The sequence below is a fragment of the Mixophyes fleayi genome, chromosome 4, assembly GCF_038048845.1.
Source record: "Mixophyes fleayi isolate aMixFle1 chromosome 4, aMixFle1.hap1, whole genome shotgun sequence".
In the NCBI taxonomy this organism is placed as follows: domain Eukaryota; kingdom Metazoa; phylum Chordata; class Amphibia; order Anura; family Limnodynastidae; genus Mixophyes; species Mixophyes fleayi.
In genome coordinates, this window is record NC_134405.1 from 2046431 (window position 1) to 2065036 (window position 18606).

Here is an 18606-nt window from a genome sequence, read left to right on the forward strand (position 1 = left end):
GTGCCCTGTATCAGCACCCTACATATGAGGAAGATCTCAGAGTGTGCACTGTCTCAGCATCCTACATATGGGGATGATCTCAGAGTGTGCACTGTCCCAGCATCCTACATATGGTGAAGATCTCAGAGTGTGCACTGTCTCAGCATCCTACATATGGGGAAGATCTCAGAGTGTGCACTGTCCCAGCATCCTCCATATGGGGAAGATCTCAGAGTGTGCACTGCACCAGCATCCTATATATAGGGAAGATCTCAGAGTGTGCACTGTCCCAGCATCTTACATATGGGGAAGATCTCAGAGTGTGCACTGTACCAGCATCCTATATATAGGGAAGATCTCAGAGTGAGCACTGTCCCAGCATCCTACATTTGGGGAAGATCTCAGAGTGTGCACTGTACCAGCATCCTATATATAGGGAAGATCTCAGAGTGTGCCCTGTCCCAGCATCCTACATATGGGGAAGATCTCAGAGTGTGCACTGTCTCAGCATCCTACATATGGGGAAGATCTCAGAGTGTGCACTGTCCCAGCATCCTACATATGGTGAAGATCTCAGAGTGTGCACTGTCCCAGCATCCTACATATAGGGAAGATCTCAGAGTGTGCACTGTACCAGCATCCTACGTATGGGGAAGATCTCAGAGTGTGTACTGTCCCAGCATCCTACATATGGGGAAGATCTCAGAGTGTGCACTGTCCCAGCATCCTACATATGGGGAAGATCTCAGAGTGTGCACTGTCCCAGCATCCTACATATGGGGAAGATCTCAGAGTGTGCACTGTCCCAGCATCCTACATATGGGGAAGATCTCAGAGTGTGCACTGTCCCAGCATCCTACATATGGGGAAGATCTCAGAGTGTGCACTGTCCCAGCATCTAGTGAATATCTGGGAGAGTTGGAGTGCTGATGGAATTTCTTGTAAGGCCATGTTGTGGACCTCCTCTTTAAAGCATTGGGAGTTACACTATCACTACTAATGATGAAGTATCTGAGTACATGGCATTAATAATAGAGTTGCAGAGTGAATGACATTACTGATGATAGTCCTGAGTAAACCTCATTAATGTTAGTGATACTAAATTGTTGGCTTTAATGATGAAGTTCTTGAGTTGATAATATTAATTATAGAATTTCATAATGGATGTCATTTGTGATGGAGATTTTAAAGATCCCGTTTCTCAGTTCTTGTTACCTGTAACTTACCTGTCTACCACCTGGTTTATACCTGGTCACTGAATTAATCCTCAGAGTTCAACCTCTAGCTCTCTCACTACTGCATTAACATGTGATATGGATACATTTATTGACACCTAGACAAGTATATTTAGGGCAGGAAAACCTGGTATTTATTTAGATCAAACAAGATCACAAAATAGCTGCAGTTTACACAATTCTACACATCATAACACATATATTGAACAGAGAGATACAAAGTAGCAAGTTACCCAATGATCATCATGGCTGCCTACTACCTGATGCAGTCTTATTGCAGTACTCTTACCGTTAGTCTCCTACTCCCTGCAGGACTACAATGTAATCCTGCATTCTGGCGGACACACAAAGTATTACGCTCCAAAGGGCTATAGTTTCACTTTTACTTTTTATTGCAGTCCTCACAGACCTTCAACTTAGGTACAGACTTTCCTCGATCAGTTCATGCAGAACTGTAACCACGGCCAGTACTGTAAGATCCTCACCATCTTAAGTCCCTTTATATTGACTTTTTAAATTCATTCTAATTCCTACACTTTCATATCCACAAGGAGAGGGAAGGAAGATACCTAAACCAAAGAGGTGGATTGTAGCCATCCAGGGTAGGACAGTCCTTAGGGGAAAGCCCAGACAATAGTTTAGTGGACCCCCTGTGGTGAATGGCTCCAACTAGTCGGAATGTTGTCTTTTGGTATCAGAGATAATGCCAAGGGTAGATGAATTTGAATAATGATGATTAAGGGGGCACTCTATGTTTTTTACCCCTTACGTAATTGTTGGTAGTCTCAGGAGCTGTCGAGGGCTCCTTCCTTGCGGTAATTGTTACTGAGTAGTCCAAGTGTTGCACCTCCATTCATCCCCATAAAGTAATAACTGACAAAACTTCTCTGACAACATTCAACAAAATAATATTAAGTGTACATATGTCATGGAAAGTGCCTCTGGCATTCTTCCTGGTGAGAAGGGAAGTCCCCAGTAGAAAAACCTTTATTGCAAGGTGCAAGGTATCACTGTCTCATCACACAGTTCCAGGACACATGCAAATAAAAATGAAGGTCCTGTGTGGATGGCATTAATAAAATTGCCCCTGAGTGGATCTAACTAATATTAAAGAAATTGAGTGGATGACATTAATAATTCAATACCAAAGTGGGTAGCATTAATGATGAAAGTCCTGAGTGGATGGGATCAATAATGAAGGTCGTACATGGTTGGCATTTGAGGTCCTGGGTGGAGACCAGTAATGATAAAAGACCTGAGTGGGTAGAGATTCTGAAGAAATTTAAATTAATGAAGAATGTTTTAAATGGTTGGCATTAGGGATGAAGGTCCTGGATGTATGACATTATTGTGAGAAGTTCTGAGTGAATGACATTAATTATAAAGGTTCTATGAGAATGGCATTAATGATAGAGGTTCTAAATGTATGACATTATTATTAGAGGTCCTGTGTGGATGGAATTAATCATGGAGATACTAACCAAGGATATAATAATCATGAGAACATACGGCTGCCAGCAGATTATAGATCCTGGTTGTCTATATGCTGGTACAAATATAAAACATTATTGGTGTTGAGAAGTTTCATAAAATCTTCTTTTCACAAATGTACTGATTCCTTTGAGGGCAATAGCCTTCACTCCAATCGTCACCATTTACAATGCGAGCACAGACATCACTTCGAGGAACGAGATAAAGATACCATAAATTTGTGTCGATGTGTCCCCAGAACCTGTAATAAACAACAAAGACTGGAAACATTTTCATACTTATATTCTCACACTGACAGACATAGATGCCCCATGTTCTGCATCTCACTGGCAGGAAAGGCCAAGTGGAGACAGTAAAATGAATTCAAATGTTGGAGCTTCTAAGTCATTTCTAATCACAAACATCTGTTAACACATATCTTACTAACCAACTTATAGACTTAATAGTAAAAATGTAGTACTAGTCCATTATCCTGCCTCCTACTACACATACTATAATACTCCATTATCCTGCCTCCTACTACACATACTATAATACTCCATTATCCTGCCTCCTACTACACATTCTATAATACCCTATTATCCTGCCTCATACTACACATTCTATAATACTCCATTATCCTGCCTCCTACTACACATTCTATAATACCCTATTATCCTGTCTCATACTACACATTCTATAATACTCCATTATCCTGCCTCCTACTACACATTCTATAATACCCCATTATCCTGTCTCATACTACCCATTCTATAATACACCATTATCCTTCCTCATATTACACATTCTATAATTCTCTATTATCCTGTCTCATACTACACATTCTATAATACTCCATTATCCTGTCTCATACTACACATTCTATAATACTCCATTATCCAGCCTCATACTACACATTCTATAATACTCCATTATCCTGCCTATTAAAAGTAATTCTATCATTTTCAAATAAGCATTGCATAGGCGATTGTATTGTGTTTCCGAAGCACAAAGTAATTTATTTTTAGCAGATATAAAATGTAACAATTCAATACATGATTGTAATACAGTACAGCCAATACCAAAAGATACATATATACCGTGCTCTCTGCGCTCCCACTGGCACCAGCAGACAGTTTTTCACTCCAGAATACTGTGGTCAGAAGAGACTGAGGCCAGTGCCAGTGAGAGCTGTTATTATATACACTCAGTGTTACAGTGAGAACAATGCAGATGGTGTGGCTTGCTTCTATTGGTCCAGGTATCAGGAAGGTTCAGATTGCTGCAGGTCATAGGCCAGTTCAAACCAAAATACCCAAAGGTGGGGGTCATCTCTCCAGGGATTGTGCTCTGACTTTTCCAGCCAATTTTCCAGTTTCAACTAGTCTATTAGCATTTTATAGTCAGCATCACTTTAAGTATTTATTCCCTAACATCACTAACTAGTGTATGCAAAGTGCGATCTCTTCGGCGAATGAACCTGACAACTGCTGATGAATCGGGGATTAATATGATACCAGACATGACACCTTTCCTATAACCTGAACCTTAAATAACACTAAAGTGTATATACAATCATAATATATAAACTAATCGTAAACTAAATACTATCTGCTCATAAATCACTGTATAACGGAACCAATATAAATATAAAATATATAAATAACTAAATGTTGTAGTGCGAGTGTGTGCGTGCGTATTTTACCGTGCGATTGCAGTATGCCACGTGTAGCATACTGAGTGCAATCGCACACCAAACCAATATTAACCAATATAATTTCGTTCATCCAATTGTACAACTTCGACATCGACTTTATCCAGCCTCATACTTAACATTCTAAAGTACTACATTATACTGCCTCATTCTACACATTCTATAATACTCCATTATACTGCCTCATACTACACATTCTATAATACTCCATTATCCTGACTCATACTACACATTCTATAATACTCCATTATCCTGCCTCATACTACACATTCTATAATACTCCATCATCCTGCCTCATACTACACATTCTATAATACTCCATTATCCTGCCTCATACTACACATTCTATAATACTCCACTATCCTGCCTCATACTACACATTCTATAATACTCCATTATCCTGCCTCATACTACACATTCTATAATACTCCATCATCCTGCCTCATACTACACATTCTATAATACTCCATTATCCTGCCTCTTACTACACATTCTATAATACTCCACTATCCTGCCTCATTCTACACATTCTATAATACTCCATTATCCTGCCTCATACTACACATTCTATAATACTCCATTATTCTGCCTCATACTACACATTCTATATTACTCCATTATCCTGCCTCATACTACACATTCTATAATACTCCATTATCCTGCCTCTTACTACACATTCTATAATACTCCATTATCCTGCCTCATACTACACATTCTATAATACTCCATTATCCTGCCTCATACTACACATTCTATAATACTCCATTATCCTGCCTCATACTACACATTCTATAATACTCCATTATCCTGCCTCATACTACACATTCTATAATACTCCACTATCCTGCCTCATACTACACATTCTATAATATTCCATTATCCTGCCTCATACTACACATTCTATAATACTCCATCATCCTGCCTCATACTACACATTCTATAATACTCCATTATCCTGCCTCTTACTACACATTCTATAATACTCCACTATCCTGCCTCATTCTACACATTATATAATACTCCATTATCCTGCCTCATACTACACATTCTATAATACTCCATTATTCTGCCTCATACTACACATTCTATATTACTCCATTATCCTGCCTCATACTACACATTCTATAATACTCCATCATCCTGCCTCATACTACACATTCTATAATACTCCATTATCCTGCCTCTTACTACACATTCTATAATACTCCATTATCCTGCCTCATACTACACATTCTATAATACACCATTATCCTGCCTCTTACTACACATTCTATAATACTCCATTATCCTGCCCCATACTACACATTCTATATTACTCCATTATCCTGACTCATACTACACATTCTATAATACTCCATTATCCAGCCTCATACTACACATTCTATATTACTCCATTTTCCTGCCTCATACTACACATTCTATAATACTCCATCATCCTGCCTCATACTACACATTCTATAATACTCCATTATCCTGCCTCTTACTACACATTCTATAATACTCCATTATCCTGCCTCTTACTACACATTCTATAATACTCCATTATCCTGCCTCAAACTACACATTCTATAATACTCCATTATCCTGCCTCATACTACACATATTATATAGTACTCCATTATCCTGCCTCATACTACACATTCTATAATACTCCATTATCCTGCCTCATACTACACATTCCATAATACTCCATTATCCTGCCTCATACTACACATTCTATAATACTCCAATATCCTGCCTCATACTACACATTCTATATTACTCCATTATCCTGCCTCTTACTACACATTCTATAATACTCCATTATCCTGCCTCATACTACACATTCTATAATACCCCATTATCCTGCCTCATACTACACATTCTATAATACTCCATTATCCTCCCTCATACTACACAATCTTCATTACTACTTTATCCAGCCTCATACTTAACATTCTATAGTACTACATTAATAAGCCTCATACTACACATTCTATAATACTCCAATATCCTGCCTCATACTACACATTCTATAATACTCCATTATCCTGCCTCATACTACACATTCCATAATACTCCATTATCCTGCCTCATACTACACATTCTATAATACTTTAATATCCTGCCTCATACTACACATTCTATATTACTCCATTATCCTGCCTCTTACTACACATTTTATATTACTCCATTATCCTGCCTCATACTACACATTCTATAATACTCCAATATCCTGCCTCATACTACACATTCTATAATACCCCATTATCCTGCCTCATACTACACATTCTATAATACTCCATTATCCTCCCTCATACTACACAATCTTCATTACTACTTTATCCAGCCTCATACTACACATTCTATAATACTCCATTATCCTGCCTCATACTACACATTCTATAATACTCTATTATCCTGCCCCATACTACACATTCTATAATACTCCATTATCCTGCCTCATGCTACACATTCTATAATACTCTATTATCCTGCCCCATACTACACATTCTATAATACTCCATTATCCTGCCCCATACTACACATTCTATTATACACCATTATCCTGCCTCATACTACACATTCTATAATACTCCATTATCCTGTCTCATACTACATATTCTATAATACTCCATTACCCTGCCTCATACTACACATTCTATAATACTCCATTATCCTGCCCCATACTACACATTCTATAATACACCATTATCCTGCCTCATACTACACATTCTATAATACTCCATTAATCTGTCTCATACTACACATTCTATAATACTCCATTATCCTGCCTCATACTACACATTCTATAATACTCCATTATCCTGCCTCATACTACACATTCTATAATACTCCATTATCCTGCCTCATATTACACATTCTATAATACTCCATTATCCTGCCTCATACTACACATTATATAATACTCCATTATCTTGCCTCATACTACACATTCTATAATACTCAATTATCCTGCCTCATACTACACATTCTATAATACTCCATTATCCTGCCTCATACTACACATTCTATAATACTCCATTATCCTGCCTCATACTACACATTCAATAATACTCCTTTATCCTGCCTCATACTACACATTCTATAATACTCAATTATCCTGCCTCATACTACACATTCTATAATACTCCATTATCCTGCCTCATACTACACATTCTATAATACTCCATTATCCTGCCTCATACTACACATTCTATAATACTCCATTATCCTGCCTCATACTACACATTCTATAATACTCCATTATCCTGCCTCATACTACACATTCTATAATACTCCATTATCCTGCCTCATACTACACATTCTATAATACTCCATTATCCTGCCTCATACTACACATTCTATGATACTCCATTATCCTGTCTCATACTACACATTATATAATACCCCATTATCCTGCTTCATACTGCACATTCTATTATACTCCATTATCCTGCCTCATACTACACATTCTATTATACTCCATTATCCTGCCTCATACTACACATTCTATAATACTCCATTATCCTGCCTCATATTGCACATTCTATAACACTCCATTATCCTGCCTCATACTACACATTCTATAATACTCCATTATTTTGCCTCATACTACACATTCTATAATACTCCATTATCCTGCCTCATATTACACATTCTATTATACTCCATTATCCTGCCTCATACTGCACATTCTATTATACTCCATTATCCTGCCTCATACTACACATTCTATTATACTCCATTATCCTGCCTAATACTACACATTCTATAATACTCCATTATCCTGCCTCATACTGCACATTCTATAACACTCCATTATCCTGCCTCATACTACACATTCTATAATACTCCATTATCCTGCCTCATACTACACATTCTATAATACTCCACTATCCTGCCTCATACTACACATTCTATAATACTCCATTATCCTGCCTCATACTACACATTCTATAATACTCCATCACCCTGCCTCATACTACACATTCTATAATACTCCATTATCCTGCCTCTTACTACACATTCTATAATACTCCACTATCCTGCCTCATTCTACACATTCTATAATACTCCATTATCCTGCCTCATACTACACATTCTATAATACTCCATTATTCTGCCTCATACTACACATTCTATATTACTCCATTATCCTGCCTCATACTACACATTCTATAATACTCCATCATCCTGCCTCATACTACACATTCTATAATACTCCATTATCCTGCCTCTTACTACACATTCTATAATACTCCATTATCCTGCCTCATACTACACATTCTATAATACTCCATTATCCTGCCTCATACTACACATTCTATAATACTCCATTATCCTGCCTCATACTACACATTCTATAATACTCCACTATCCTGCCTCATACTACACATTCTATAATACTCCATTATCCTGCCTCATACTACACATTCTATAATACTCCATCATCCTGCCTCATACTACACATTCTATAATACTCCATTATCCTGCCTCTTACTACACATTCTATAATACTCCACTATCCTGCCTCATTCTACACATTCTATAATACTCCATTATCCTGCCTCATACTACACATTCTATAAAACTCCATTATTCTGCCTCATACTACACATTCTATATTACTCCATTATCCTGCCTCATACTACACATTCTATAATACTCCATCATCCTGCCTCATACTACACATTCTATAATACTCCATTATCCTGCCTCTTACTACACATTCTATAATACTCCATTATCCTGCCTCATACTACACATTCTATAACACTCCATTATCCTGCCTCATACTACAAATTCTATAATACTCCATTATCCTGCCTCTTACTACACATTCTATAATACTCCATTATCCTGCCCCATACTACACATTCTATATTACTCCATTATCCTGACTCATACTACACATTCTATAATACTCCATTATCCAGCCTCATACTACACATTCTATATTACTCCATTATCCTGCCTCATACTACACATTCTATAATAATCCATCATCCTGCCTCATACTACACATTCTATAATACTCCATTATCCTGCCTCTTACTACACATTCTATAATACTCCATTATCCTGACTCTTACTACACATTCTATAATACTCCATTATCCTGCCTCAAACTACACATTCTATAATACTCCATTATCCTGCCTCATACTACACATATTATATAGTACTCCATTATCCTGCCTCATACTACACATTCTATAATACTCCATTATCCTGCCTCATACTACACATTCCATAATACTCCATTATCCTGCCTCATACTACACATTCTATAATACTCCAATATCCTGCCTCATACTACACATTCTATATTACTCCATTATCCTGCCTCTTACTACACATTCTATAATACTCCATTATCCTGCCTCATACTACACATTCTATAATACCTCATTATCCTGCCTCATACTACACATTCTATAATACTCCATTATCCTCCCTCATACTACACAATCTTCATTACTACTTTATCCAGCCTCATACTTAACATTCTATAGTACTACATTAATAAGCCTCATACTACACATTCTATAATACTCCATTATCCTGCCTCATACTACACATATTATATAGTACTCCATTATCCTGCCTCATACTACACATTCTATAATACTCCATTATCCTGCCTCATACTACACATTCCATAATACTCCATTATCCTGCCTCATACTACACATTCTATAATACTCCAATATCCTGCCTCATACTACACATTCTATATTACTCCATTATCCTGCCTCTTACTACACATTCTATAATACTCCATTATCCTGCCTCATACTACACATTCTATAATACCTCATTATCCTGCCTCATACTACACATTCTATAATACTCCATTATCCTCCCTCATACTACACAATCTTCATTACTACTTTATCCAGCCTCATACTTAACATTCTATAGTACTACATTAATAAGCCTCATACTACACATTCTATAATACTCCATTATCCTGCCTCATACTACACATTCCATAATACTCCATTATCCTGCCTCATATTACACATTCTATAATACTTTAATATCCTGCCTCATACTACACATTCTATATTACTCCATTATCCTGCCTCTTACTACACATTTTATATTACTCCATTATCCTGCCTCATACTACACATTCTATAATACTCCAATATCCTGCCTCATACTACACATTCTATAATACCCCATTATCCTGCCTCATACTACACATTCTATAATACTCCATTATCCTCCCTCATACTACACAATCTTCATTACTACTTTATCCAGCCTCATACTACACATTCTATAATACTCCATTATCCTGCCTCATACTACACATTCTATAATACTCTATTATCCTGCCCCATACTACACATTCTATAATACTCCATTATCCTGCCTCATGCTACACATTCTATAATACTCTATTATCCTGCCCCATACTACACATTCTATAATACTCCATTATCCTGCCCCATACTACACATTCTATAATACACCATTATCCTGCCTCATACTACACATTCTATAATACTCCATTATCCTGTCTCATACTACATATTCTATAATACTCCATTATCCTGCCTCATACTACACATTCTATAATACTCCATTATCCTGCCCCATACTACACATTCTATAATACACCATTATCCTGCCTCATACTACACATTCTATAATACTCCATTATCCTGTCTCATACTACCCATTCTATAATACTCCATTATCCTGCCTCATACTACACATTCTATAATACTCCATTATCCTGCCTCATACTACACATTCTATAATACTCCATTATCCTGCCTCATATTACACATTCTATAATACTCCATTATCCTGCCTCATACTACACATTATATAATACTCCATTATCCTGCCTCATACTACACATTCTATAATACTCCATTATCCTGCCCCATACTACACATTCTATAATACACCATTATCCTGCCTCATACTACACATTCTATAATACTCCATTATCCTGTCTCATACTACACATTCTATAATACTCCATTATCCTGCCTCATACTACACATTCTATAATACTCCATTATCCTGCCTCATACTACACATTCCATAATACTCCATTATCCTGCCTCATACTACACATTCTATAATACTCCAATATCCTGCCTCATACTACACATTCTATATTACTCCATTATCCTGCCTCTTACTACACATTCTATAATACTCCATTATCCTGCCTCATACTACACATTCTATAATACCTCATTATCCTGCCTCATACTACACATTCTATAATACTCCATTATCCTCCCTCATACTACACAATCTTCATTACTACTTTATCCAGCCTCATACTTAACATTCTATAGTACTACATTAATAAGCCTCATACTACACATTCTATAATACTCCATTATCCTGCCTCATACTACACATTCCATAATACTCCATTATCCTGCCTCATATTACACATTCTATAATACTTTAATATCCTGCCTCATACTACACATTCTATATTACTCCATTATCCTGCCTCTTACTACACATTTTATATTACTCCATTATCCTGCCTCATACTACACATTCTATAATACTCCAATATCCTGCCTCATACTACACATTCTATAATACCCCATTATCCTGCCTCATACTACACATTCTATAATACTCCATTATCCTCCCTCATACTACACAATCTTCATTACTACTTTATCCAGCCTCATACTACACATTCTATAATACTCCATTATCCTGCCTCATACTACACATTCTATAATACTCTATTATCCTGCCCCATACTACACATTCTATAATACTCCATTATCCTGCCTCATGCTACACATTCTATAATACTCTATTATCCTGCCCCATACTACACATTCTATAATACTCCATTATCCTGCCCCATACTACACATTCTATAATACACCATTATCCTGCCTCATACTACACATTCTATAATACTCCATTATCCTGTCTCATACTACATATTCTATAATACTCCATTATCCTGCCTCATACTACACATTCTATAATACTCCATTATCCTGCCCCATACTACACATTCTATAATACACCATTATCCTGCCTCATACTACACATTCTATAATACTCCATTATCCTGTCTCATACTACCCATTCTATAATACTCCATTATCCTGCCTCATACTACACATTCTATAATACTCCATTATCCTGCCCCATACTACACATTCTATAATACACCATTATCCTGCCTCATACTACACATTCTATAATACTCCATTATCCTGTCTCATACTACCCATTCTATAATACTCCATTATCCTGCCTCATATTACACATTCTATAATACTCCATTATCCTGCCTCATACTACACATTATATAATACTCCATTATCCTGCCTCATACTACACATTCTATAATACTCCATTATCCTGCCCCATACTACACATTCTATAATACACCATTATCCTGCCTCATACTACACATTCTATAATACTCCATTATCCTGTCTCATACTACACATTCTATAATACTCCATTATCCTGCCTCATACTACACATTCTATAATACTCCATTATCCTGCCTCATACTACACATTCCATAATACTCCATTATCCTGCCTCATACTACACATTCTATAATACTCCAATATCCTGCCTCATACTACACATTCTATATTACTCCATTATCCTGCCTCTTACTACACATTCTATAATACTCCATTATCCTGCCTCATACTACACATTCTATAATACCTCATTATCCTGCCTCATACTACACATTCTATAATACTCCATTATCCTCCCTCATACTACACAATCTTCATTACTACTTTATCCAGCCTCATACTTAACATTCTATAGTACTACATTAATAAGCCTCATACTACACATTCTATAATACTCCATTATCCTGCCTCATACTACACATTCCATAATACTCCATTATCCTGCCTCATATTACACATTCTATAATACTTTAATATCCTGCCTCATACTACACATTCTATATTACTCCATTATCCTGCCTCTTACTACACATTTTATATTACTCCATTATCCTGCCTCATACTACACATTCTATAATACTCCAATATCCTGCCTCATACTACACATTCTATAATACCCCATTATCCTGCCTCATACTACACATTCTATAATACTCCATTATCCTCCCTCATACTACACAATCTTCATTACTACTTTATCCAGCCTCATACTACACATTCTATAATACTCCATTATCCTGCCTCATACTACACATTCTATAATACTCTATTATCCTGCCCCATACTACACATTCTATAATACTCCATTATCCTGCCTCATGCTACACATTCTATAATACTCTATTATCCTGCCCCATACTACACATTCTATAATACTCCATTATCCTGCCCCATACTACACATTCTATAATACACCATTATCCTGCCTCATACTACACATTCTATAATACTCCATTATCCTGTCTCATACTACATATTCTATAATACTCCATTATCCTGCCTCATACTACACATTCTATAATACTCCATTATCCTGCCCCATACTACACATTCTATAATACACCATTATCCTGCCTCATACTACACATTCTATAATACTCCATTATCCTGTCTCATACTACCCATTCTATAATACTCCATTATCCTGCCTCATACTACACATTCTATAATACTCCATTATCCTGCCTCATACTACACATTCTATAATACTCCATTATCCTGCCTCATATTACACATTCTATAATACTCCATTATCCTGCCTCATACTACACATTATATAATACTCCATTATCCTGCCTCATACTACACATTCTATAATACTCCATTATCCTGCCCCATACTACACATTCTATAATACACCATTATCCTGCCTCATACTACACATTCTATAATACTCCATTATCCTGTCTCATACTACACATTCTATAATACTCCATTATCCTGCCTCATACTACACATTCTATAATACTCCATTATCCTGCCTCATACTACACATTCTATAATACTCCATTATCCTGCCTTATATTACACATTCTATAATACTCCATTATCCTGCCTCATACTACACATTATATAATACTCCATTATCCTGCCTCATACTACACATTCTATAATACTACATTATCCTGCCTCATACTACACATTCTATAATACTCAATTATCCTGCCTCATACTACACATTCTATAATACTCCATTATCCTGCCTCATACTACACATTCTATAATACTCCATTATCCTGCCTCATACTACACATTCTATAATACTCCATTATCCTGCCTCATACTACACATTCTATAATACTCAATTATCCTGCCTCATACTACACATTCTATAATACTCCATTATCCTGCCTCATACTACACATTCTATAATACTCCATTATCCTGCCTCATACTACACATTCTATAATACTCCATTATCCTGCCTCATACTACACATTCTATAATACTCCATTATCCTGTCTCATACTACACATTCTATAATACTCCATTATCCTGCCTCATACTACACATTCTATAATACTACATTATCCTGCCTCATACTACACATTCTATAATACTCAATTATCCTGCCTCATACTACACATTCTATAATACTCCATTATCCTGCCTCATACTACACATTCTATAATACTCCATTATCCTGCCTCATACTACACATTCTATAATACTCCATTATCCTGCCTCATACTACACATTCTATAATACTCAATTATCCTGCCTCATACTACACATTCTATAATACTCCATTATCCTGCCTCATACTACACATTCTATAATACTCCATTATCCTGCCTCATACTACACATTCTATAATACTCCATTATCCTGCCTCATACTACACATTCTATAATACTCCATTATCCTGCCTCATACTACACATTCTATAATACTCCATTATCCTGCCTCATACTACACATTCTATAATACTCCATTATCCTGCCTCATACTACACATTCTATGATACTCCATTATCCTGTCTCATACTACACATTATATAATACCACATTATCCTGCTTCATACTGCACATTCTATTATACTCCATTATCCTGCCTCATACTACACATTCTATTATACTCCATTATCCTGCCTCATACTACACATTCTATAATACTCCATTATCCTGCCTCATATTGCACATTCTATAACACTCCATTATCCTGCCTCATACTACACATTCTATAATACTCCATTATCCTGCCTCATACTACACATTCTATAATACTCCATTATCCTGCCTCATATTACACATTCTATTATACTCCATTATCCTGCCTCATACTGCACATTCTATTATACTCCATTATCCTGCCTCATACTACACATTCTATTATACTCCATTATCCTGCCTCATACTACACATTCTATAATACTCCATTATCCTGCCTCATACTGCACATTCTATAACACTCCATTATCCTGCCTCATACTACACATTCTATAATACTCCATTATCCTGCCTCATACTACACATTCTATAATACTCCATTATCCTGCCTCATATTACACATTCTATTATACTCCATTATCCTGCCTCATACTACACATTCTATTATACTCCATTATCCTGCCTCATACTACACATTCTATTATACTCCATTATCCTGCCTCATACTACACATTCTATAATACTCCATTATCCTGCCTCATACTGCACATTCTATAACACTCCATTATCCTGCCTCATACTACACATTCTATAATACTCCATTATCCTGCCTCATACTACACATTCTATAATACTCCATTATCCTGCCTCATACTACACATTCTGTAATACTCCATTATCCTGCCTCATACTACACATTCTATAATACTCCATTATCCTGCCTCATATTACACATTCTATAATACTCCATTATCCTGCCTCATTCTACACATTCTATAATACTCCATTATCCTGCCTCATACTACACATTCTATAATACTCCATTATCCTGCCTCATACTACATATTCTAAAGTGGATTAGCAATAGGGATGTTGAAATCACCCATGAGGATGGTGGGGATATCAATAGATAAGACGTGAAGGAGCCAATGCAGAGAAATGTTCAAGAAGTTGTTGGTGTGGACCAGGGGGGTGATAGATGACAGCAATGCGGATAGAGAATTGGTTAAAATTCCTCACAGTATATACTTCAAAAGATGTGAACATGAGGTATGGGACATTTGGTAGAACTGTGAATGTGCACTGTGGGGAGAGAATTAGTCCAACCCCCCCCCCCCCCTCCTTGTCTGCCTCCAGGTCTGAGTGTGTCTGTGTGTGAGTGTGTCTATATTAGGAAATTTAGGCTGTAAGCTCCAATGGGGCAGGGACTGATGTGAATGAGTTCTCTGTACAGCACTGCGGAATTAGTGGCGCTATATAAATAAATAATGATGATGATGATGATGAGGTTGTGGGTGAAATGGAGACCACCATGTGAAAGGGCTGCAGGTGAGGCAGTGTCTGAATGCATGTGCCATGTTTCTGTTATTGCCAGAAGGTTGAGGTATTTTGAGGGGTAAGAGATTGTGTTCGGAGGTAAGTTTGTTACAAACAGAACGTGCATTCCAAAGGGCACATCTAAAGGACTTTTAAAGAGAGGGGAGACAGGTGATGTGTTTGAGGTTTGCTGGATTTCTGTAGTGTTCAGATATATGTGTGTGGGAGATGTGAGGGGGACCTGGATTGGGTGATATATCACCAGCTAATAGAATGAAAGGTAGGAAAGATGATTGTAAGATGTGTGTCCTTTTAGTTTCTTGGGACCTTTAGTTTATTTGGATCTGATACCATTAGGGTATCAGAATACCAGGTCTTACTGCCCCCAGCTTTCCATTGTATATCCTGCATTGCTTCTGTTACTGACCTGGCTTGCTGTTTGATCATTCTCATGAATTGTGATTCTGCTTGTTCACCTGGTTCTGACTTCAGCTATTCTGTCCTCTCTTTCTGGATCTCCCTCAGTACCGCGCTTCCAGTTTGGCCTGTCCCAAATTGTTTGACTATTCTCACCTCTGCTACACTGGTAACTGTCCTGAAGAACCGCAATCTGTGCACCTCTTGCAGCCAAGCCCAAACCACCTTGGGGTTGTCCTTCTTGAAAACCAGGGGTGCTTTAGACTCCGCAACTCCTTGCTCAGTAGCGTTAATACAAGTTAGTGGCTCCATCCTATTCATGCTCCTGACATATCCTTTGTTCTCCACATCCAATCTATACATAAATTGTGTTACATACATCGAAAAAACCTTTCCAGAATACGTACTTATCTCACACAAGACACTGCAAAAACCTTAATTCATGCACTCATCATCTCCCGCACCTACTATTGCAATTCCCTCCTTACTGGTCTTCCCCTAAACAGAATCTCACCCCTACAATCTAATTTGCACGCAGTGGCTAGATTGATTTTCTTAGAAAATAGTTCTTCCTCTGCTGAGCTACTCTGAGTCTTTACTGTGGCTGCCTGTTTTTCACTGAATCCAATATAAAATTATTCAACTAACATACAAGGCCATCAACAAAATTGGACCAGCATACATCTCCTCACTTGTCTCAAAATAGACACCTCCGTACTGCACAAGATCTGCATCTCTCCTCCGCTGTCATTACTTCCTCCCATTCTCGGTTACAGGACTTTTTTCAGGCTGCACCCACTTTGTGGAATTCCCTCCCTTGCACCACAAGACTTTCCTCTAGCCTTCAAACCTTCAAGCGTTCTCTGAAAACCCACCTCCTCAGACAAGTTTATAATATTCCTCTACCACCCTCCTAATCTCCCTATCTTACCATATTCCCACGCTCTGCACAGCTAACGCAAAACAAAAACCCTCTGAACAAAACAAAGTTGTATGACTAAGCATATAGCCCACTAAATACTTTGTAACCTTTGCATTCTAGCTGGACAAATATTCAATATGATGTAACACATGCCCTTGTGTATCAAGCTCCTAGTGTCCTATAGATTGTAAGCTTGTGAGCAGGGTTCTCTTACCTCTCTGTATGTATGTATTACCCAGTATTGTTTTATTACTGTTTGTTCCCAATTGTAAAGCATTACGGAATCTGCTGGTGCCATGTAAATAAATGTTGATGATGATGATGACAGAGGTGTGTGTTGCAGGAAGGTTAAAGGGTGATATAGTCCTAAAGATAATGCCTTATAAGGTTAGTAAGAAAAGCAATTTGTTAAACATTGGAATTTAAGAAAAAATGGCAAAATGCTAATAAAGCAAAGAAATACAGAGAGAAAAAGAAAAGTAATATCTAGCTGAAATGTCCAGTG

General features: G+C 37.1%; 1 protein-coding gene across 1 annotated transcript in view; it reads right to left on the reverse strand.

Moving 5' to 3' along the window:
* Positions 1 to 1384: 1384 nt before the first annotated feature.
* LOC142149612 (asialoglycoprotein receptor 1-like) overlaps positions 1385 to 18606 on the reverse strand; it is a 32875-nt gene continuing 15653 nt past the window's right edge. The window contains exon 9 of the mRNA XM_075204936.1: positions 1385 to 2946. Within this exon, the coding sequence (XP_075061037.1) occupies positions 2799 to 2946 (148 nt within the window). The 3' untranslated portion in view covers positions 1385 to 2798. The remainder of the gene's footprint in view (positions 2947 to 18606) is intronic.